The sequence below is a fragment of the Tympanuchus pallidicinctus genome, unplaced genomic scaffold, assembly GCF_026119805.1.
Source record: "Tympanuchus pallidicinctus isolate F22 unplaced genomic scaffold, pur_lepc_1.0 scaffold23, whole genome shotgun sequence".
Lineage (NCBI taxonomy): Eukaryota > Metazoa > Chordata > Aves > Galliformes > Phasianidae > Tympanuchus > Tympanuchus pallidicinctus.
The window spans coordinates 5,141,476-5,164,077 of NW_026294740.1; the positions used below are offsets into that span (position 1 = coordinate 5,141,476).

The 22,602-nt window shown below is 63.2% G+C and overlaps 3 protein-coding genes across 7 annotated transcripts; all 3 read right to left on the reverse strand.

The window, feature by feature from the left end:
- Positions 1-33: 33 nt before the first annotated feature.
- On the reverse strand, positions 34-8,487 carry USP36 (ubiquitin specific peptidase 36). 4 transcript variants are annotated; one of them, XM_052687525.1, is made up of 20 exons: positions 8,417-8,487; positions 7,818-8,082; positions 7,529-7,741; positions 6,953-7,063; positions 6,656-6,758; positions 6,194-6,261; positions 5,718-5,788; positions 5,559-5,641; positions 4,815-4,926; positions 4,408-4,548; positions 4,160-4,260; positions 3,895-4,024; positions 3,163-3,738; positions 2,616-2,719; positions 1,772-2,215; positions 1,517-1,665; positions 1,149-1,304; positions 941-1,056; positions 726-858; positions 34-647 (listed from the first exon to the last, which is right to left on the reverse strand). In XM_052687525.1, exons 1-19 carry the CDS (start codon positions 8,417-8,419, stop codon positions 727-729), a joined length of 3,078 nt encoding a protein of 1,025 aa, XP_052543485.1. In that variant the 5' UTR covers positions 8,420-8,487; the 3' UTR covers positions 34-647; position 726. The 4 variants fall into 4 exon arrangements, with proteins under 4 accessions (XP_052543485.1, XP_052543486.1, XP_052543489.1 ...); XM_052687526.1 differs by having other exon boundaries at positions 1,149-1,301; positions 8,417-8,486; XM_052687529.1 differs by lacking the exon at positions 8,417-8,487 and adding an exon at positions 8,256-8,385.
- A 212-nt stretch (positions 8,488-8,699) lies between these two features.
- TIMP2 (TIMP metallopeptidase inhibitor 2) lies at positions 8,700-17,006 on the reverse strand. Its single transcript, XM_052687610.1, has 5 exons — positions 16,644-17,006; positions 10,572-10,672; positions 10,393-10,501; positions 10,172-10,296; positions 8,700-10,072 (listed from the first exon to the last, which is right to left on the reverse strand). Exons 1-5 carry the CDS (start codon positions 16,771-16,773, stop codon positions 9,875-9,877), a joined length of 663 nt encoding a protein of 220 aa, XP_052543570.1. The 5' UTR covers positions 16,774-17,006; the 3' UTR covers positions 8,700-9,874.
- A 1,966-nt stretch (positions 17,007-18,972) lies between these two features.
- On the reverse strand, positions 18,973-22,595 carry CANT1 (calcium activated nucleotidase 1). 2 transcript variants are annotated; one of them, XM_052687590.1, is made up of 4 exons: positions 22,527-22,595; positions 20,906-21,545; positions 20,499-20,702; positions 18,973-20,162 (listed from the first exon to the last, which is right to left on the reverse strand). In XM_052687590.1, the coding sequence occupies exons 2-4, from the start codon at positions 21,522-21,524 to the stop codon at positions 19,792-19,794; spliced, it is 1,194 nt and encodes a 397-aa protein (XP_052543550.1). In that variant the 5' UTR covers positions 21,525-21,545; positions 22,527-22,595; the 3' UTR covers positions 18,973-19,791. The 2 variants fall into 2 exon arrangements, with proteins under 2 accessions (XP_052543550.1, XP_052543549.1); XM_052687589.1 differs by having other exon boundaries at positions 22,450-22,542.
- Positions 22,596-22,602: the final 7 nt, after the last annotated feature.

A 22,602-nucleotide genomic window follows, 5' to 3' on the forward strand; every position in this document is an offset into this window, starting at 1 on the left:
CCCCTCCCCAGGCCCCGCCCGCTGACACTCGGCTCTCAGACGCGCGTGGTTTTATTGCCCGCCCGGACCCAAGGGCTGCACTGCGCCTCGCACAGCGGGGATGGGGGGGCACCAGCCCCAAGGTGCCCAGTTCTGATAAATCAGGGTCAGTGCCCCCCTCCCCAGAAAGGGAGGAGGGGGACACGCAGCCTGGAGGCACAACAGGGGCTGGAGGCACAGCGCAGGGTGGCCCTCCAGCCCCAGCCAGGACAGAGGTGATGGAGTTGCAGCGGTGGGGGGCAGCCCCCCAGGCTGGCTGATACAGCAGCACTGGAAGGCAAGAGACCACAGCCCTGCCTGGGCTCTGCTGGTCCTAGGGAGCTCCAGCAGTGATCTGGGACAGAGAGCAGCCCACAACCTCCGGGGGGGGCAGAAGCAGCAGCACAGGGCCCGGCAGCATTTTGGCCCCTGCAGGGCAGAGCAGAGTGAAGCAGCCACATCCCTGCTCCTAGGGGAACCCAGGGAATGTGAGTGCATTTCCACAAGGCTGCATCCTTGGCAGGGATCCTTCAGCCCCCCACCTCAGGCACCTTAGCGAGGGTGCAGCAGCAGCTCTGAGGAAGCACGGCTCCTTCTCCAGCCCCAGTGCTGCAGGGTGCAGATTCCACCTGAGAGGCAAGGCGTGGTGTTAGCACCCCAAAGGGCCAGCTGCCCCCGCTGCCCCCACTGCCCCCAGGCTCACTCACCTTACAGCCGGTAGCTCAAGCTGGCCACCTTGGCAGGATGCGTCACCGACCAGAAGTTGCGTTTGCTCTGCAGCTGCTGGAAAGGATTGAAGTGTCTCCTCCGCTCACGCTTCAGCTTTTTAACCTTCTTCACCTACGCAGAGAGAGGAGGAATGCACCCAGGTCAAGGCACAGCCCACCACCCTGCACTCCTCAGGATGCAGCTCAGCACCCACCTTCCCTCGGTCGAACTCCTCATCCCACTCATCAATAACGGTCTCGCTCCGGGCCCACGCTGCATCCCGCATGGCATCGCGGCTGACAGCTGACACCTCACCCTCCCAGGTCAGGACTGTGAAATGCCAATATCAGCATTGCACAAGGAGCCCCTGTAGGGCTGGGGCGCGTGGCTGCACACCCCCCAGTCGGTACACAGGGCCGTACCTTGCTTGCCATAAGCCTTGTCCAAGGAATTTCTGAGCAGCTCCTCCACTACGCTGCGCTCTGGGCTGCGGGGCTGTGTGCCAGCCCCAGTGTTCGAGGCAGCCGCGCCGTGTTTGCACCCATCTCTGGCCAGGCTGTCCCACGTACACACTGCTGCTGTGGGGAAAGCAGGTGAGGAGAGGCCGGGGTGATGTCCCACATCACCCCAATCTCCAACGCAGATTTCACCCCAAGGGACTGTTGGGATTAAGAAGGTCTGATGTTTGAGCAGAGAGAGCCAGGGAAGAATCCTTCCCAAGAGAAGATCAAGCCATAAACATGGAGAGGAAGGGCCCTTACCTGGCACAGCAGGCAGCATGGCACCGTACCTGGGGCACTGATGGCAGCTGGCTGCTCTGAGGTCACGTTGCCTAGACTTTCCCTCTGCTTGCACTTCCTGTGCTCACTCTCTCCCTCGCTGGGCTCAGGACTCTGCTGCTGCTTTGTCCACAAGGGCTCTGTGCCAGCCCTCCCAGAGCTAGGGAAGCCAGCAGACATTAGAACTGGGCAATAGGCTCGGTGGGTTGGTCCCCCCAGCCTCACCTGCCTGTGGGTTGGTCCCCCCAGCATCCCTGGAGCCTCACCTGCCTAAGGGTTGTGCCCCAGAGCAGCATTCCTCGGTCTCCTGTAGCCTTCTCTTCCTCTTCTTCTTTTTGAGGGGGGAGATGGGCTCCATGCTGGGAGAACCACTGGGGCCCTGCTCCTCCCTGCCTGTGCCAGTTGCCTCCTTCCCTGGGATAGAGCACTCTGGAGCAATGTTCTTCCTCTTCCTTGGGGGGCTGCAGCCTTCATTACAGCCATTCACAGCCATAAAATGCGAGCTGCCTCCCGCTTTGGATTGCTGCTGCTTTCGCTGCTTCTTTTTGGTGGACATAGGGCTGGGTCCATGCTCCCCGCTGAGGGTGGGATGGTGCTGAGAGGGATGGGCCCCATTGGTCAGGGGGGAGGCTGGGAGCCAGGGGGCTGCGCTGGGAGCGAAGCTGAAGGTTGGTGTGTCAGGGCTGGGCTGGGGGAGAGCGGAGGGCAGCCTGCAGGACAAGAACAGAGGCTGAAACAAGCCAAAAGCCAGACTGACAGCAGGAACCTCCCTTTCCCTCTCCATCCAGGATGCAGGAGCTCAGCCCTCACCTGGCTCCACCCCAGACACAAGCCAAAAAAGCACAACCAGGCCCTGCTCCAAGAGCTGCACGCACTGCCCATGGGTGCTGCTACAGCACAGGCACAGCAGAGACCTGGACCAAGAGCCAGACCTGCCCAGAGCCTCCTGCTGCCAGGAGACGCTAATGCACAGCCAGTGCCAACAGTCAGAGCAATGGCTGCAGAACCTGGGCTGAGTCCTGCAGTGTCTCAGCAATACCAGACTGCCTGGCAAGTATCAGCTCCAGGGCTGCTGCCGTGCAGGAGGCTGGGGATCCCTGTCCTGCTTACCTGGGCCTGCTGCAAGGCCAGGGCTGGGCAGTGGCCGTGGCGAAGGCGAGGCCAGCAGGCTGCACACGGCCGTCACTTCCGCTCGCCCTCCGTGGGATGCTGCCCTGCAGTTATCGACATAAATAAAAACTTGGTGGTCTAACAGAAAGGGTTCCGTGAGCCAAGAGGAGGAAAATAAAAAGGGGAGCCCAGAGAAAGGGGAGGGGGAACAGACACAGAGGGGGAAAGGGAAGTGGGGGGGTAGAAGAAGAATCAGAAGTGTTCTCAGTTAGAAGCACAAAGGAAAAAAAAAGGAAGGAAGGAAATTTAAAGCATGGAAAGCACAGCGCACAGCCACTGGCAGGAGCAGCCCGCAGCTCTCCAGCTGCAGCAGCACCGCCACCAGTTCCCTGCACCCACCATGGGGATGCAAAACCCATCCCAAGTAGCCGGGCCTGGCCCCACACCGCTCACCCAGCCCGGGGGTTCTCCCAGCCCGGCTCTGTGAGCACCACCCTGCCCCTCCCCGGATTGCATCCGCTGACACGGAGCAGCAGCGTGGGCTCACCTTCTTGGCAGACAGTGCCAGCTTCTTGGCTGGGGGTGGCGATGTGGTGCCGCCCAGCTCCAGTGCAGCGGATTTCAGCTTCATCAGCCTGGAGCCCTCGGGGAGATCGGCGCCACAGTCTGTGTCCTGAGAGGGGTCGAGGCCGCCTGCCCCGCTCTTGGCCTTTGGGGCCGCTTTGGCTGCATCCCCCGCTGCGGTGTGCGCAGGGCTGGGGGCTGCGCTGCTGCAGGAGCTGCGCTGCGGGGTGCCAGGGCTGGGCAAGGTGGGGGTCTGCATGCTGTCCCCGGGGCTCTGCTGGGGTGGATCTGCAGTGCTGGAGCCACATGGGCCCGGAGATGCTTTCGGTGCCGGAAGCTGCTGTAGGGACGGCGTTTTCTTGGGCCTTCGGGCTGTGTCATCACTCGGTGTCACCTGGGTGGCTCTGAGGGGCAGTTTGGGTGATGGGGACCCGGTGGGTGGCTTTGGTGGTGCAGAGCCATTGGACAGCTTTGGTCCTGCACCTGCTGAACTGCGGGCCACCGGCACCCCAATCTCCTCTGGCCCTGACAGCTTTCTGCCCGGCAGCACCTCGGGGCTCTAGGCAAGGAGGAATAATGAGGGTCAGCAAAGGGAGGCCCTGGGGATGGAACTACGCTGCCCACACTCCCCAGGCTGCTGTGGGGAGCATAGGCACAGCCAGACCCCTCCCACAGAGCGCTGCCCACTGCCCCCACAACCCTCCTCCATCCTCACCCGGCCCAGAAGCGGTGATGGCAGGGGCCCGTTGGTTGTGGTTCTCTTGGTCTGATCAGAAACAACAGGTGAGTGGCTGGGGGTGGCTTTGGCAATGGGCCCTTCCGAGCCCTTCCTGGGGCCAGGGATCCTGGGGGAAGCAGAGTGCATGTCAGCCAGGAGGGCTGCAGAACGTGAACCCTGTGGCATTCGTGCCCTTGTGCCCAAGCACACATTCTGATGCTGCCAGGAGCTGCTGAAGGGCAGGGGGCACAGGATACCTCACCTCAGGTAAAACAGCACGTAGGCCTGCTGATTGAGGACCACCTTGATGTTACTGCAGTGCACGAGGGAGTCATTCATCTGGTACCACTGCCCGTTGCTGGCCTAGGAGCAGAGCTTGGGGTCAGGCCCTGCCCAGAGCAGCACCAGCACCCCCTGCAACATGGCATCGTGCTCCAAACTCCTTGACATGCACCCGCTGAACAGCCTTCCCACACACCACAGGACCCCACAGGTGCCCCCAGGGCTCACCTTCACATAGCAGTAGTAATGTCCTGCATGGCAGCTGTACCCCGAGTGCACCAGCACTGCATAGAGCCCATACATGACTGGATCGCCATTGTTCTGAGACATGTAGGGGCGGATGTTCAGGAACTCAGGGTATCCCACGTCCTGTGCAGAGAGGATGTCTCAGGGGTCTTTCTCGCTACAGCAAGAGCAGCTCCAGCCATCCTATGATCCCTCTCCATAGAGGGCACCCAGCTCTCCCCTGGCTGAGGCTGCAGTGAGGAAGGTGCTGGGAGGAAGCAAACATCGTAGCACAGCCCTGGCCCCGCAGCACGGCTCAGGGAACACTACTGAGCTGTAGCAGACCTTGTGTTGCAACAGGACCCTGTGAGCTAGGGCGCAGCCTCAGCCCTGCACCACCCAACTCTCACCTTTGTGATTTTGCCTCCACTGAAGTTAGCAAAACGCTTCAGCGAGAGCGTGAGGACATTGGAGGCTCGATGGATGGTGAAGCGTTTGCTGGCTGGCACCTTCTTTTTGCACCTGCACAGAAGATCTCCAGTTATCCAAGCTGCTCCACACCCAGGTGACTGCCCTCAGCTCAGACACACCTCACGGAATCGATCGCACTGACAGCAGGCATCAGCGTATGGCCACATCTGCTGCTGCCAGGCAGCTGGAGTGGGGCTGGCTCTATCATGGCCACATGTCCCACAGCTTAGCTGGGGCTGCCTCTGTACTGCACTTATCACAGATGGTCTAATCATATCACAGAATCACAAGGCTGGAAACGACCTGCAAGATCATCCAGTCCAACCACCTCACATTCCTATCAGTACCACAAGCTAAACCATCTCTCATAGCTCCTCATCCAGGCGCCTCCTGAACACTACCAGGGACGGCGACTCCAGCACCTCCCTGGGCAGCCATTCCAGTGCCTGACCACCCTCTGAGAGAAAAAGTTTCTCCTCATGTCCAACCTAAACCTCCTCTGGTACAACTTCTGGCCATTTCCTCGGGTCCTACTATTTGCCTGGGAGAAGAGGCCAGACCCTTTTGCACCACAACCTCCCTTTGGGAAGTTGTACAGCGCAATGAGGTCTCCCCTGAGCCTCCTCTTCTCCAGACTGAAGAAACTTGTTTTCCACTACCCCACACCATGGGACCCCACTCACCTGGCACACATGTAGGCATTCTCCCCACTCAGCACATCTGATTTCACAAACAGCTCCAGTGCCCGCACGATGTTTGCGGCTTGCTGCAAGGACAGGGCAGAGCTCAGGGCATGCGTGACCTGTCCATGCTATACCACAGCACAATGCCCACTGACATACCCTGATCTCCAAGGACACATCCAGGTAGGGGTCATAGGTGTCCGAGACGCTCTTACACACTGAGCACTTCACTGCAAAAGAAAGAGCAGTGAGTGCACCCTGCCACGTCTGCATGTGCCCCTCAGCAGCCGCAGCACTGCCCCTCTCAGGGTCTGGGCTCTGGGATGCCAACACCAGCATTTCTGCTGGGCGCCTGCAGCTTGGCAGGGAGGAAGGCTGCTGGCATAGCAATTGTTGCTTAACAGCTGCAAGCACTGGTTCCTTCACTGAGTGACAAAGAGCCAAGGACCTGCAGCCAACAGCTTTCTGTGTTGCCATAAGGGGAGCCAAGACCCACAGGCATGGCGGGAGTTGGAAAGTGCAGCTTTGGGTGATTTACACATGTTTGGCCACATTCCCAAAAGACTTTTAGCACAGGGCTCTTGGGGTAACAGCAGCCCACAATCCTGAGGTCACAGCCCAGCAGCAGCACTCACCACGGGACCGCAGGTAGCCACCAAAGATCTGGTGAACCAGCGTGGTGGCCTGGGTCTGGCGATCCAGCCTGGAAGAGAAGCACCATACGTCACACTGCTTCTCTGCATCACGATGCAAGAGCCATCCCTGAGGGACACTGCTGTATCCCCCACTGCTGTGTCCCCCACACCACAGCCCTGCTCAGCAGACCATGGGGAGGACAGGGAAGATGCAGCGATTCTGCTGCTCTGTGGCTGCTGGTGTCTGAGCTCAGTGGAGCACCAGGCTGTGTGCACCCAATGCCCTCCAAGCACAGCTGCTCCCAGCTGCAGCTCAGAGCCTTGCACTGAAGGTGGAGGCATTGCTGGTGCCCTGGGTCCCAGCACCACAGCAGCACTGTGGTCACATTCCAGGGCACAGCCCAGGGCTGTATCATGGAGCAGGGATGGCCTCAGTGCCCCCAGACTCAGAGCTGTGTGTACCTGGTGCAGCCGCTCAGGCAGGCCTTCTGCATGGCATCGATGGTGTAACGCAGGAACTCGTGCGCATCCTCCTGGCTGCCAAAGCGGAAGTGCCGGGCAATCTCTGCAGGGAAAAGAGGGATCAAATCCTGCATACAGCGCCTCTATCTCCCCCCAGAGCCAAAGTGTGGGGCAGCCCCATGTGGTCCTGTGGTAGCTCAGCCTCCATGAATCAGCTGTGAGCCATTCGCTGCCAGGACCCGTCCCAGCCTCATGAGTCACAGCGGGGGAGCAGAGCGTGGAAGGACCCATCCTTACTCTTGAGGTCTCGGATGAAGGACAGCGGCTTGATGGCGTTGCCGCTGTTGGCAAAAGCCTGGATCATGTGGTTCTGCATAACGCACATCATGCAGAAGCCTCCCTGGTGACCTGCAGAAGGAGAGAAGAAAGGACGCTGGGGACAAACGCAGTAGAAATGGAGATGGTGCGTGGGAAGGGGAATCCCTGCTCCCACGCAGCACAGCCCTCCCTGTGAGCTCCACGCTACAGCACAGTGCAGCCCAGGGGACAAGGACAAGCATGTGACACACCAGCTGGCAGTGCCTAGGTCACAGATAACACTGCAGATGACAACACTCATCTGTAAGGGTGGCACACAGAGCACTGACACCTCCCAGACAAGCCAGCAGGTCTGCCTATAGCGCAGGGCTGTCTGAGCCCTATGAATGGGGCAGGGCTCTCCTGGCTACAGGCTGTAAGCCATGCCACCAGGAGCCACCTCAGGCAGCCGGGTTCTGCCCCACACACGGCAGCCATTCACTGGGGGCCAACCCAGCCCAGGGCAGCCTCCCCACACCCACCCAGCCCTACAGCACTGTCCCCGACCCCACTCACAGGTGCGGCTGTGCTCCTTGGACAGCAGGTAGCAGGCGAGCGGCGGCGTGTAGGTGAGGCACTGCAGCGTGGCGTTGAGGAAGCAGGTATTGCCCAGGTTGTGCAGCCCGGCGCCCACCCGCTGCACGCGCTCCCACTTCAAGGAGAGCCGCTCGGCGGGGAACAGCACCTTCTGCGGCGCGGGGACGCCATCCCCGGGACCGTGATCGCCGCCTGAAGGATGGCGGGTGGTGAGCGGCGGGTGGACGGCTTCACAGAGACCCCCATCCCCCACAGCCTCGGCACGCACCGTGCTTCCTGCTGGGCCCCTCCGGGGGCGGCGGACGGGGCGCGGCGGGCCCGGTGCTGGCGTTCAACGGTCGGTACTTGCCCCGCAGCAGCTCCAGCTGCCCGGACAGCCCGCGGCTCGCAGGCTCGAACTCGATCCTCTGCAGCAGGACTTTCTTGGCCGAGGCGGCCAGAAGCCGGCCCAGCTCCCCATCTTCACTCGGCTCCCTGCGGCCCGGCTTCAGCGCCTCCCGCAGCTTCTCCACGATCGGCATCGCGGGGCCGGGCTGGGGGCGGGGGATGAGCGGAGAGCGCCGCGAGGAGCGGCCCGATCCAGCCCCCCAGGCCCGGTCCCCCCCAGCGCAGGCCCACTTCCCCACTTCCTGCCGCCCACCCCGCTCGCTGCCACCCGCGACCTTGAGCCCCTCCGCCACCCGCCACGTGCTGCCCCGCCCGGTACCGGCGCTCCGCAGCGACCCGACGCAGAAGAGAGGTTCGGCACGGAGATCAAGGGCTCCGAATTCCTCCCGCCCCCCTCAGCCGTCCGCCGCACTTCCGGCCCCGGTTCCGGCCCCGGTCCCGTCCCCCCGGCCCGGCCTGGCCCGGCGCGGCCGCACGCACCATCCGGGTCCCCGCCGCGCGCACGTGTCACCGCCTTCAATGGGCGGCACCCGCGCGGCGCTGCCGCCACGGACCACTTCCGCACCACCCCCTTTTGGAAGGCGGGACCAACGCTAGCCACGCCCCCAATCGACTGGCCCCGCCTCCCGGTGGGCGTGGCTGCAGAGAGGAGGCGGAGCCGCGGGGTCCGTCAGTGCCTTTATTGTCCGCAGCTCCCCGCAAACATCGCGGGAACAACCGCCCCCCCCCGCCCCCATCCCGAGCTTTAAATTACGGCAGCACGTTAGATACATCTTACTTTAATACTTATCAAGCAGAGATCTGAAAATAACTATACGTAAACTTTTTGTCTTTTTTTTTTTTTCCTTTTTTTTTTTTTTTTCTCCTTCTTTTTATACACCACATCGAGCTGCTGGCCCGGAGCGGGGCCACGGCCATAAATTAAAGCAGCTCCGGGGAGTTGTGGGGGACTGGGGGGGGGCCGGGGGCCGGGGCCTGCCCGGGCGCTGCCCCACAGCCCCTCCATGATTCCCCCCGACCCACTGCAGAGCCCCTTTACAAAAATAAGTGCAATTCTAACACCTAACAGGGAAATCAAAACGAAACAAAACGAAACAAAAACCACCAAAAAAACCAAACAAACAAAAAAAATATCACAGCACGGGAATGATAGAGCTGATGGCAGAACAGTGGGGGTATTAACTCAGAGACAGGCTACCAGCAGAGACAGGAGTAAATGTCACATATGATATAACCATACAGAAGCGAACGGGAGTCCTATATGGGACTGATTAGAGGGTGGGTGGGATTTTTTTTTTTTTTTTTTTCTTTTTCCGTTTTGTTTTTTTTCTTTCTTTCACTTTTTCCTTTAACACGTCGAAGTTGCCCAGACTGGTCCAGCACCACATCGTCACCCTATGGGGACGCAAAGCATGAAAACGTCCCGAGCTGGGGCCGGCCATGTGTGTGGGGGGGAAATGGCTCAGAGAGAGGGGGTGTGGGGTCGGTGTCCTGCAGCCATCCCCCCTGGGGCCAGGGGTGACCCCCATCCCGTCCCTAAGGGCTACAGTGGGTGAAAGCCCCACGCCTTCTGCAGGTGGGAGCAGTCGGTGCCAAGCTGCACCCACAGCAAGGGATGGGATGGGGACAGCGTGGCCCTGGTGCTGGGCAGCTGCAGTTGGCAGCGGGGGCCCTGTAGACCGGGGGCAGCTGCTGCTGCTCACCAGCATTCAGCCTGCAGGGAATGGGGCTGCCCTGCCTGCTGCAGGGTGCGCGTGGTGCAGAGTGTGAGCGGTGCAGTGACCCCCCCCCGCCCCACGCACACATGGCAGCTCCGTGCCCTGCGGCCCCTCGGGGCTGTGTGGGTTTTCATGCTGTCTCCAGGCCCCGATGTCGGCGTGGACCAGTCTAACATCTCGCTGGGCTTTTCTACTGGCTACTGGAATGCACTCGCTTGGCTTAGGGGTCCTCGATGTCGAGAAACTCCTGCTTCGGGGGGGCCATGCCGCGGTACCAGGCGCATGAGCCGTCGCTCCTCTTGATGCAGGCGTAGTGCTTGGCCTGCCGCCCGCCCACGATCTTCTCCATCGCCCAATCTGTCCAGAGGCACTCATCCGAGGAGGAGACGAAGCACGGGATGGAGAGGCAGCGTGAGATCTGCGCAGGGCAGAGGTGGTCAGTGCCCATCCTGAACCCCCCCCCCCCAACCCACCCACAGGGATGCCCCAGGTGCAGGTCCTGGCTCGGGGCGCTCACCTTGCACTCGCAGCCCATCTGGTACCGCTGGTTGAGGCTCTTCTTCTGGGTGGGGCTCAGTGAGTCCCAGGTGGCAACCAGGTCACACAGCGTGATGTGCATCTTGCCATCGCCCTCGGATTTACCTGGGGAGAGGCCGCACAGAGCTGCTCACACACCCACACCAGGGGGCTGCTGGAGTCCAACCCCCCCCTCGGATGTGGGTCAGTGCCCACTCCTACCTGCAATCAGGTACTCCTTCTTGCCTCCTGTGTCCAGAGGCTGCCCGCACACTGCTGTGGACGGCGCCGTGTAGATGAACTCGATGTCCTTATCGGGGCCCTTAAACATCTGAGGACAGAGCGAAGGTGTGAGCAGCACCTCCCACCCCCCTGCCCACCCCATGATGCCTGCCCTGTACCTTGATCTGCTTCACTTCGTACTGGATTCGCTTGATGGGGTTCCCATAAATGTCGTTCCCTGAATCCACTTCCTTTGCAGAGATGGCCTTTGCTCGGATCACTGCATGAGAAGAGCATGGAGATGGGCAGGTGCTGGGGCCATGAGCACAGCCCCCCCAGCTCCAGCTCTCCCCCATCTGGTAGCCCAGCCCTCAGGAAAGCGTCCCTCACACAGAGGGGTAGCATAGCCACCCCCCACCAACAGCACCCTGGGAGCACTATTTGTCCACCACCATTAATTAATCCATGTCCCAGCCTAGTGCCTGCGTGGCCCAGCACAACAGAGAGACCCGAGGGCATTGGGAGCTCACTGCAGCTTCACCTCCAGGTGTAGAAGGAAGAAGGAGCCCCCAGCAACCAACACAGGGCCGACCCACCCGGTGCCCACTGCCTTTGCACCATACAGTCACAGAGGTGTCCGGCCACAGCTCCCTGCCAGCCACTGGCTACTGGCACATGGACCCCTCACATCATGCAAGCACAAAAACTGCATCCTCCCTGGGCTGCTTCCTGCCCTCGCAGCCTGCAAAAATAACCCAGGCAGCTGCAGGAGAACCCTGAAGCCTGGGGCAGTGAGTAAACCTGGCAAGGTGAGGAGCTGGCTGAGCTCGCTGCAGCAGCATGGCCACAGGCCCCACAGCTCTCTGCTCTGCAGCCACGTGGAGCTGCTCTCCGTGCACACTGTTCCCCTGGGGATGCAGCCTGGGGTGCTGGCCAGACCCTGTGTAAAACGTGGCTCCACCTGCACAGCAGCACCCAGGCAGGAGAACAGGGGATGGAAGCACTGCATCCCACCTGCAGCATGGGGACGTGAGCCCGGTTGGTGAGGTGGGCATAGGCAGAGCACACATGTAGGCACTGCCCACCCACTGCTGCAGCGACACTGCCAGAGGCGCACAGCAGGGACACACAGCTCTGCCCTGGCACAGACAAACCTGTACACATTGCTTTGCCCCCAGCACCACAGCAAGGGATGAGGCCACAGTGCCCCAGAGCCAAGGCGAGCAGAGGGCAGGGAGCTGTGCCATGGGAAGGTCTCTGTGTCACCCCTCCAGCGCAGCACAAGGACACAGAGCCACACGTGAGCACCCGGCACGTGGCATTGACCTCAGTGGGGAGAGGCTCACCCTGACCCACAGCTGCACAGGTCACAGCCACCCCTGTGCCCAGAGCTGGGGATGGCAGCCGTGTCCCCACAGAGAGGTGCTGGGGCGCAGTGGAGACGTGTGCAGGGCCCCGTTGCCCGCTGTCACCTGGCGCAGCACACAGCTGATCCGGTTGCACTCTATAAATACAGCGGGGCGAGCGGTGGGCACCCAGTGCAGCTGTTTGGGCTGAAGGTCAGCGGTGGCACTGCACCACGTGGGCACCCATCAGCGCTGACTCAGTTTTCTCTGGAAAGGAGAAGAGGATGGGGAAGGGATCCAGGCAGGCAGGTCGGGGCCCGGTGCCCGCAGCCGTGCCAAAGCTGCCACCCACCCACAGTGGAGATGAGCCCCAACTGGGGCAGCTCAGCCCCTGCTCCCTGTGCCACCATGGGTGTGGATTGACAGAGCCCCGCAGCGCTGTTCTGTGCCACGATGAAGGCGCACACATCCGAAGAGCCGACTGCTGCCCGCGGTGCAGTGCAGGCGTGGGGGACGGCTGCTGGTTCAGTGGGCTCCAGCCGTTTCCATTCACGTGCTGATGAATCACTTGACAAAAATGCAGCCCAATTCTAGGCGGATTTGTTCTGAACAGTGCGGCTTTGTGGAGGGGACGGCTGCGCTGTGCTTTCCCCGCCAAGACCCCAGCAGCGCAGCCAAGCTCTTCAGCAGGCCAGAAACCAGAGCAGGGAGAGGGAGGGACGCAGGGGGACGCCCAGGTGGGGACACGCGGGTGGAGGTGGCCCCGAGGTGACGGCAGCACATGCTGTGGGTGCTCTGGGAGCGGCCCCCGGGCCTCCCCAAGTCTCTGTGGAGCTCAAAGAACCAACCCGGAGGCTCCCGCATATCCCCAAGCACAGCGTGACACTGGCTCGTCCCTCACCACCCCATCACCATCTGCCAAAGCCCTTCCTCAGCACGGGCAGGAATTGCCGTGTCTGCCTTTAACTCGCCACTCTGCACAAAAGCTGCTGCATAAGCACAGCTGAGCTGTGCCCTCAGAGCGCCCCGGCCCCTGCCTGCTGGCTGCCCCCCACCCGCTGCCCTGAGGCGCTCAGGGCTGGGAGCCAAGTGACCACGATAACGCGGCGCCGACCTCACGGCGCTGACTCAGCACAGCCCGCAGTTTCAGCACAGCGGGAGCAGGTCCTGGGATGGAGAGGGGCTGCTTGGCCGCCTGCAGCCCCACAGCGCAGCTCTGCACAGGCTCCTTCCCATGCCCCAACCCCACGTGTAACAGCAGCACGCAGCAGAGCATATCACAGGATGTTGAGCGCCGGTGCTGCTTGCACGCACAAGCACCTGCCTGGCACAGAGCGAGGGCACCCAGTGCCTGCACCCCACGCCCCGGCCCACACTGCAGCAGCCTCCCCCAGCGCAGCAGTGGGCTCCATCTCTGCAGTGATCAGCCCTCGCTGCCCGCAAACCCCCCAGGAACGTGCCGGCACGCGCGCAGTGGGTGTTCGCCGGGAGCCGGTGGGCAGTGGCAGCTTTCCATGCTGACCAGGCTGGGCTGGATGTGGCCCAAGGCCCTCAGCAGGGCCTGCAAGGCACAGGACATCCCTTGGCACTGTGGTCCCCGTGCAACACGCAGTGAGGAATGGTCCTGTGCAAGGACACATCCAACCCTGCACGGCTCTGCCCTGTGTGCGACCGCTTGAGACAAAAGAAGGATTGCGGGCATAGGGTGGCATCCATCAGCACAAAACATCCACTGAGACAACGCAGGAGATGCAGCAGCCTCAGGTGTCCTCAGCACCTCAGTTCCCAAGGACTCCCCTCCCAGCCCGACACATTGCAAACGGAGCCCCTTCCCAGGACGTCCCACCCCAAGCCCCAGCGCGCGGCCCCCGCCTGCGGCTGCCTGGGAAGCATCAGTGCCCACAGAGCACGGGAAGCGTTCCCGGGCTGAATGGCCGAGGAACAAAGCTCCCTTCTCGGGGCTGCTGGCAGCTATGGGAGCACAGGGGCTGGGTGCCAGTGCCAGCAATGCCCGCTGCCACCCAGCCCCACTGTGGGCACAGCCCCAGGATCACCCCGGCACGGCGCAGCACCAACAGAAGCAGAACACGGCAAGATGTCCCCAGGATGGACTTCACCACCCCAGCTCCTCCAAGTCCCAACACTGGGCACCTGCCTGAGCCCCCGGAGCACAGCAGGGCACTGCCACTCGACCATGAGGTCAGGGAGCTTTGGGCACGCAAAGGCTGTGGGGATGTGGGAGCACTTGAGCACGGAGGTGCAGCGGTGGCTGTGCTCCCCCGCAATCACAGCTCCTGAGGGCACACATGGGGATCAGCCCAGCCCCAGCAGCCCCACAGGGCTGTGCCTGCAGGAGGAAGTGCCCGCGCCAGGCCCCGCTCATCCCCAGCCTGCGCGGCTGCTCCGAGCGCAGCACTCCCCATCGCGGCGTGCGTCATCCTGGCCTCTGACGGAGTGGGATGGGGCCCAATCAGCAGCAGCCCTGAGCAGTCAGCCCACAGCCCTGCTGCATCGGCTGCACGGTGGGCAGGCACCGGCACTGAGAGCAGCAGGGAGGCCCGGGGGCTGGCAGCCCCCCCATGTGCTCAGGGTACAGCAGGGTGCACCAGGTGCCACCCGAAGAGAGAGGTCTCACCTCTGCCCCATAACCACCTCCTTTCCCCAGGCCCTGCCCGGTCACCACCAGCCCCCGCTGCTCAGCCCATCCTAAGGCAGCATGGCTTGGAACTACTGAGATTGACGCAGTGCTGCCAGGGCCTGGATCCAAGGGTCACCCATCCCCGGTACCAAACACCCACCCTACAGCTGTCCTGTCACCCTCGGCACTGCCAAACACAGCTGCTGGGGACTTCACTGCTGCACGGCCAAAGACACAGCCCAAGTATCACCTCCCTCATCCTCTGCATCTCCATGCTACAGACAGGAAGCAAAGCAGGAGATGGTCTGCCACTGCAGCCACAGCCCAGCCACATCCCTGCCGGTGGGCTGAGCAGCATGGGCAGAGCAAACCCCAGCAGCCACACAGGGACTCTGCCACCTCACACACATAAACCCAGAGAGCCCTCCAAGTCCTCTAGAAAACTGCTGCCCATCTCCCAGGCCAGGAAGCATGAGCAGAGAGGCTGGGTCACCAGCCCCAAGGCCACCAGCTGCGGTGACGTGACCCCCAGCCCCGCAGCCCAAGTCAGAGCCACACCTCGCCTTACTATGGCACTGCCTGTGAGCATGGCCCTGGGCTCCAACCCCACTCTGGATCACAGAATGGTGCCTCACCAGTGGCTGCGGGGTGTGAGCAAAGGCACATGGGCCCCGGCAGGGCACTGGCAGATGTGGGTGCACAGAAGGACCCATGTAGCAGCAGCAGCCTGGCCCCAGAGCAGCCAGCAGCAGGAGAGGAGCAGCCCTGGCACAGTAAGCGGCAGCGGCTCCCAGGCCCAGGCTGGCTCTGTGCTGGGGAGGAGCTGGCCGTGAGCCTCCCGGCACAGAAGGAAGACAAGAAGGGAGCCAAAGGGCAGGGATCAGAGGCAGGAGTTCAGGCTCCTGTTGCACAGGAGGCTGAGTTCCTGCCAGGATCAAATCCTGCTGCCAGCCAGCACCCAGCACCGTCCCCAGCTGGGGTCAGAGCAGACAAATCCCATCCACATCATCTGCGAGGGAGACACGGGCTGGAGCTGGGGGTGACGGCACAAGGGACAGCAGAGCCAGGACCGGGCTGCCTGGGAGCTGACACCTGTTGGGCAGCCACAACCAGCCCCCGCTTCGCCCTTCCTGGGGACTGCTGAGACAGCCGGGAATGCCGAGACAGCAGTGACTCAGCAGCTGAGTCACGGGTGAGCCGGCACCCCAGGATGGCAGTGTGAGTCACAAGCGGCCCGGAAGGATGACCCCGACGTGAGTGTGATGGAGGCTCAGCCTCGCTGCGGGCGATCTGCTGCTCTGGGGTCACCGGCTCGGCAGCAGCTCTGGAAATTCAGCGCTCCATTTTGTGCGGGCACCTCTCCATCCCCAGTGCACCTCATGTTGTTCTGAGCTGCATGGGCCTGGCAGCAATGGGGCACTGCGGGATTTACCCTCACGTCACAAGCGGGGTCTGCAAAGGGAGAGGGGGGGGACTGGGGTCTGCCAGCACATCCTGGATCCGGAGCAGGGGATGGGGCAGGGCACGGGCTGCATAAGTGCTTGGGAATGTTACCTCTCTAGCTGGGCCTGGGAACGGCCCCGCCAAGGAGGGCGGCAGGAACTGGGGCCGGTCTGTTTGTTTAATATGCTAAAATTTAATAAGGGCATTATTCATGGAAAGAGGAATCCAGATCCCGGCGCTGCCAAGCCCTCCCTTTCAGCAGCATCCAAGCCGAACAAAGTGGGACGGGGGAAAGGAAATGCCTGGAAATAAGGAACAGACGGGAGGTGACCGAGCCCGGCGCTGCTCTGGGCCGGCTGCTGGCTGAGCGCTCCAGGCCGTTGCCTACGGCAAAGCGCCGCTTTGTGAGCGGAACCGGAGCGCTCCGCTCCCCCGGGGCCGTCAGCTCCCCGCGCTGCCACGTACCGTCCCGCTCCCACCCGACGTGCCGCGGCCGGGCCCATCGCCGTGGGACGCAGGGGAGGAACCGCGCTCCGTGCCCGGCCCCGGGGCACGGCGATGGGCCGGGAGAGGCGGGCACACACCGGGCGGGCACACACCGCTCCCGGCCGCCGCCACACCGCCACACCCCCGGGACCCGCACACGTGCAGGTGCTGCTCGGCCGGGCCCGGTGCGGCAGCCCCGTCCGTCCGTCCGTCCATTCGACCCGCCGCCCCGCGCCAACTTTCCGCCCGCCGCCCCCACCGCGAAGTTTGCGCGGCGCTGCCCCGCGTCGGGGGGCTGTGCGGGGCCGGGCGGAGCCCCGCGGGGACAAAGCGCTCACCTACGTCGGCGTTGCAGAAGGCCTGCTGCGGGTGGATGGGCGAGCAGCTGCAGGCGTCGGCCGGGCGGGCCCTGCCGAGCAGCAGCACCGCCAGCCAGGCCAGCAGGCTGGGCAGCGCGGCCCCGGGCATCGTGCGGCTGCGGCTCAGCGACGCGCCCCAAAAAGCCTCATCCACCGCCGGCCCGGCCGAGCCGCCCAGCCCCCGATCCGCCGCCGGAAAGTTTGGGTCCGCCGCCGCGGCCCCCCGAGCGGCTTTGCGGGCGCTGCTGCAGCCGCCGCTCTCCGCTGCCTTCTATGGAGGTGTTTTCTTCCCCTGGCTGCCGCTAAGCCTCGCTTTTTAATGTGCTCCGGGGATTCGCTGCTCCTCCTCTGCATGGCACGGGGCCAGCCCGGCTCTGCTCCCGCCCCTCGCAGGATCCGGCTCCGCGCCGAGCTCGGCCCCCCGGCCCGACCCGGCCCCGCCCGCGCATCCCGGCACGGCCTCGGCCCCTCCGCCGTTCGTCCCGGCCGGGGCCTCGGAGCGGACGGCGCGGGGCGGCGCCGGGACCGGGCGGATCCCGCTCCGGTCGTTGGGCGGCGGCACGGGACCCGGGCCCGGCTCACAGCGCTGGCACCCGGCCCGCGCCGAGCGGAGCGGCAAATTGCAGGGAGGGCCGCATTATGTCTGTGCCCAAGCATTTCCTCTCCTTCCTGCTCCTCCAGCTCATCTCCTCCTGCCGCCCGTGCCCCCCCCCCTCCCGTGCCCCCTCCCTTCCGCCCCCCGCCCCGCTTCCCCCGCTCCCCCTCGGCCGCTCGCGGGACTCTGCATCTCCGTATCTCTGCGATGCGCCGCTGCCCTCGGGTGTCTCCCTCGTGCCCGCAGCACGCCTCCAAAATCCGCCCATCCAGTCCTGCGATGCTGCCGGTATCTCTGTACCTGTCGCACAGCTGCAGCTCTGCATTGCCACCATCCCAGCGAGGGCAGCCCCAGTTCTATCTCTGTGCAGGGGCACACAGCATCTGGGTGCAGCTGAGCCGGGCGCTGCAGGTGTGCTGGCAGGGACAGCAGTGCTGCAGCGATGCCAGCTGCTCCTGAGCCACAGAGTTGCCCTGCTCACATCTAGGGGAAGTGTCAGAGCTTTTGCACTTTAGGATGAATAGAAACAACTGAAACGCGAGCAGCTGAGCCTGGTCCAAGCCCTGCGTGAGCATGCAGGGAGTGTGGGAGGGCGCACAACCATGGCAGCAGGGTGGTGGCATGAAAGATGGCAATGGGCTCTGGGCAAATACTGTGGCAGTGGACACTCTCTCCAAGTGCTCAGTGGGGCCGGGGGAGCACAGGGATGCTGCAGCCCGGCCCTGGTTGTGCCATGTGGCCCCAGCAGCCACCCAGTACCTGGGGTTTGCAGCCTGGAGAGTGAAGAAGGATCTTGGAATGAGGGCTGGGGTGGAGAGGACACAACACAAGGGCCCGGTGCCTGTGGGATGAGGAGGGATAGGTGCTGTAGAGCCACTGTCTCCAGACTGGGCTGAGCACAGTGCAGGTGAGGAGAGAGGAGCACGACAGCAGCTGACGTGGGCAGGGAGCAGCAGCGGTCCGAGGTCAGCAGAACGAGGCCAACACTGGGGTCAGGGCTGTGCTGCGGGGCAGACAAATGTGTGTGCTCAGGGCACAGTGCCCTGCAGTGAGTCATTGTTGTTGGGGCTAAGCGGAAACACATGTCCAGCTGCGTGCGCTCCTTCCACAGAGCTCCAGAGATGCTGGACACTAAAACAGGAGCAGAGAAGGGGAATGGGAGAGGGCAGCCCCACTGAGCTCACAGCAGGTCTCAGCCCATCACAGCGAGACCCACCCCAAAACAGGGCCATTGCTCCCCGAGCACCACCAGACCTGATCAGTGCTGGGGCAGGCAGAGGTGGAACAGGAGGGCTGATGCCAATGGACACCTCAGCCCAGCCCCAGCCCTCCAAAGCCCAGCTCTGAGCTGCCCCCAGTGCCTGGAGCTACTGGGTGGCCGCTCAGCAATGAACTGAGACAAAGGCCACTGCCTGCAGCCCTCTGCCCAAGCGGTGCTGGGAGCACTGAGGGCACCGCAGCGTGGTTTGCAAGAAGAAAGGTTGCACCCTGCACCACTGCAGGGAGCAGCCAGGCAGGTTCTGATGTGTTTGTCCCCTCACAGCCCTGCACTCAGTCTGCACAGCAGGCAGGATGACGTGACTCTGCACAGGATGGTGGCTGTGAGGCCTCCACCTGCCTTGGTGAACCAGGCTGGGAGCAGAGGGCACACAGTATCTCCCAAGGGACTCTCCCCGTGAGGCCTTCCCATGAACACAGTGACCAAGCAGACAGTTACTGACACATTTGCTGCACCATTTATGCAAAAGGGGAAGGAAAAACAGCTAACACAGTGAGAAACATCCTGATGAAATCCCCCACAGCTGTGATGTCTCAGCTCGCCCTGACCTGGCTGCCACCCTGCTGTGGTCATGGCCCCAGTGAACACCCTGACCCCGAGAGAGCCAGAAACAGGGTGGGACCTGGCCTGTGGCCCCCCTCAAATACACTCCTCTCCTGAGGATATTTGTCTCACACACATACCCTGTGTGCTCCTGTAAAGTGCTGGGGACACCGAGCAGAGCCTCTCCTCCTGTGAGTGTGGAGGGGCCCCAGGGCCCAGGTCAGAGCCCATCCCCAGAAAGGTGAGGAGAGGCTCCACAGCTGCAGCACCACAGCTGCAGGGATGTGAGGACAGTGCCCTGGGCACCAGGCTGGCACAGGGGCAGAGCAGCTGAGCTCCCTCCTTGGTTGCAGATCCAGAGCGTGGCTGTCATCAGAGCCAATGACTCCCTGCAGAGACTCTGGACACCAACACCTGCAGTGCAGCGAAACCTCACTGCCTTGACTGCTTCAGCAGCTGAGCCTGGGCTGGTGGCAGGGAGCGACACCCTGTGGTGGCAGTCCTTTGCCACCAGGTGCCACTGCCGAAACACTCGCGCCATTCAGGCTGCAGCAAAGCCAGTGCTTTACACGGGACGCCAACTACAGAGCTTGGAGAGCTTCCCGCGTCCCTGGATCGGGAGGCACGCTGTGTGCTCCTTGTTCTGAGCACACCAACAGGGCCCAGCCCACGCCCTCCCATCCTCCCTCACCCCTCTGGTTTCTAGTCTGTTAAATAAACTCAATGCCCTCATATTTCACGCTCCCAATCCAGGTTTCAGGCAGGAGGAAGCGCCCATCCAGCGTGAAGGCCATGATGTAACTGGCAATCCTGCCATTGTCCTCCTCCGATTTCAGTGCCACGATGATCTGATCATCTGTGTCCGGGATGAACTTGAAGGAGGAGAAGCCGTGAGTGGGAACCACCTCACCCACACGTCCCACTGTGATGTCCCCAAAGTCCTGGCTGGAGCTGAGCAGCAGGTTGGTGCCACGTTGCTCATCTGCCTTCTCGTTGTAACGCTCGTTGCTGGCGCGGCGCGGCAGGAAGAACCAGCGCTGCAGCGTGTCGCTCCAGGAGGCCGACTCGTGGATCAGGTAACCTGCAGCAGGGAGCAGGGTCTGTCAGTGTAGGGCACCCAGGATCCTGCCACGCTGCAGGGACATCCCCCTACACCAACACCAACCATCCTCGCTTCAAAAGATGCTGCAGCAGAGGACAGACATATGAAGGCCAAAGCTGTGAATGGTTCCACCTCTTCCTGCCCGGTGCCAGCCCCTTTCCACCCCCCAGAGCGGGGCAGGGGCATCCCTGGCCCACGGGAAACAGCTGCTGGATGCGACTCCAGCCATGCCATCCTCCAGAAACTGGTCCCACCAACTGAGAGGAGAGCCCGGGCAGGGCAAGGGGCATGCAGCAACAAGAGGGAGCTCCATACCTGGGGGTCGGATCCCAGCCGCAGCCCGCAGTGCGTTGTAATTCATCACCCAGTTCTCGTGGCTCACATCGCCCTTGTAGCCAATAACCTTCACCCACTCGGGGTTCTCATTCACCACCTCACCCGTGGTGGTGGTCCACTCCTTGCCCAGGCCCCCCACGTACAGGTGTTCATCTTTCACCGCCAGCCACTCTGCCTTGAAGCCTGCAGTGGAAAGAGCAGCATGAGCCGTGCCAAGGCTCGGCCACACACGGACGTCAGGGTACTCTACAGCCCCCCAGCACCATGCAGCACAGCTCAGCACTGCACCCTCAAACCCTGCAGAATGATAAAAAGGTGCAAAGAGACAAAGTCTCCCTGCCCTGTGTGTGTAGGTCAGGCAGTGAGCAGGGCGTTACGGGGCTCACCTTTCCCCACAGTGCCATCCCCATCTGAGAGAATCACCCAGGGCACTGCCTTGTTGCCCTCGATCTGGTAGACCACCCCAGTGCGGTCATCCACGGAGTACAGCTTCCCATTGAAGACAACCAGCTCCGAGAGCTCCATGCCCCGGCCCTTTTCCGCCAGATGGGACTGCAGCACGTTCTCCTCTTTATCCCACTCCACCGTCACACTGTCCCCGCTGGCCGACAGCACCAGATAACCCTTCTTCAGGTAACTGAACCAGGTGTGCTCCTCAGAGCCCCGGGACTGAGTGTCCAGGTCCGCAATGACCCCGATGCGGTAGCGCACGCCCTCGGGGTTCCTTTGGGGTGGGGACAGTGGATAGGTGTCATTGTAGCGATCCTCCACCTGCAGCCGAAAGTGCCGGGCGTGCGGGTTGGGCAGGATGGGCCGTGCTGGTGGGGAGCGGTGCAGGCAGAAGAGCAGCAGCACGAAGCCCACGCAGGCAGAGGACAGCACGATGGCCCTCCAGCGCAGGCGAAAGCGGGGGTCGGCACCTTTGGTCATGGACGCGAGGACGGGCAGGCTACCCACGCTGATCCGCAGCGGGCTCATAGACTCATGGCAGGGCGACACGGGCATCAGCCTGCGGGCGAGGAGAGCCTGGCAGCGAGGAAAGAGCAGGTGAGAGCTGGAGTGCAGCGCTGTGCTTGGGGATGACAGCAAGGCACGGCCTCACGGTGAAGCAGTGGCCCTCAAAGGGCTGCTTTGCTGCAGAAGCCTTTCTGTCACGTTCAGCCCCTCATGTTCCCCATCGACCCCAGACCAAAGCGAACCCCAGGCTGTGTGCTGGGCATCCTCACAGCAGCATCCTCACCCACGGAGGAGAAGAGCACCAGCACTGCATGCAGTGATGACCAGCACAGCCCTCACCTCCGGCATGTGGAGCTGTGCTGATGAGCGTGCCCTGCTCCTGCGGGGACAGCAGGGACACGTGGCAGCCCCGCCCTAGCAGGATGCTGACACCTGACCAGGAAGTGCAGCGCCCGGCTCCGCGGGGTGCACAGGCGGGCCTACAGCCACAAACACAGCCTGTCCCAACACCGTAACCCTACGATGCGGCAGCCGCCGCCGACCCGGTCCGCCTCGGTCCCATCTACCCCCGGGCAAAGCTGCGCTGCCCCGCCGTGCCCATCGCAGGGACGCACCGCGTGCCCCACACATCCTGCCCGGCCCCGGGGACACCGCACCTCCGGGGACCCCCCGGTCCACGCCGCGCCCACGCCGCAGGGCCGGGCGGCGCTCCCGCGGTCCCTCAATGCCCTTTCAGGCGGCCCCGAGGCTCGGACAGAGGCGGCATTGAGCGCGGTGCCGCTCCGTGGCACCGCACGGGGCACTGCGGGCCCGGCGGCTCCGCGTCCCACCCCGGCGGCCGCCGCCCGCGCCCCGACCCGCCGCAGCCTCAGAGACCCCCGCCCCGCTCGTGGCCCGCAGGCGGCGTTTCCCCGTCGCCGATCCCGGAGCCGCCGCCCCGAACAGCAGCGTTCGGTCCCCCGCCGCCACGCACCGCTCCCGGGCAGCCGTCACACCACACACCGCAGCCGCCTCGCCCCCGGCCGCGCCGCCCCTCGGCCCCTCGCTCACCGCGCCGCCGCCTGAGCGCAGCCGCCGCCTCCCCCGCCGCCGACAGCAGCCGCCTACAGCTCCCGGCAGCCCCCGC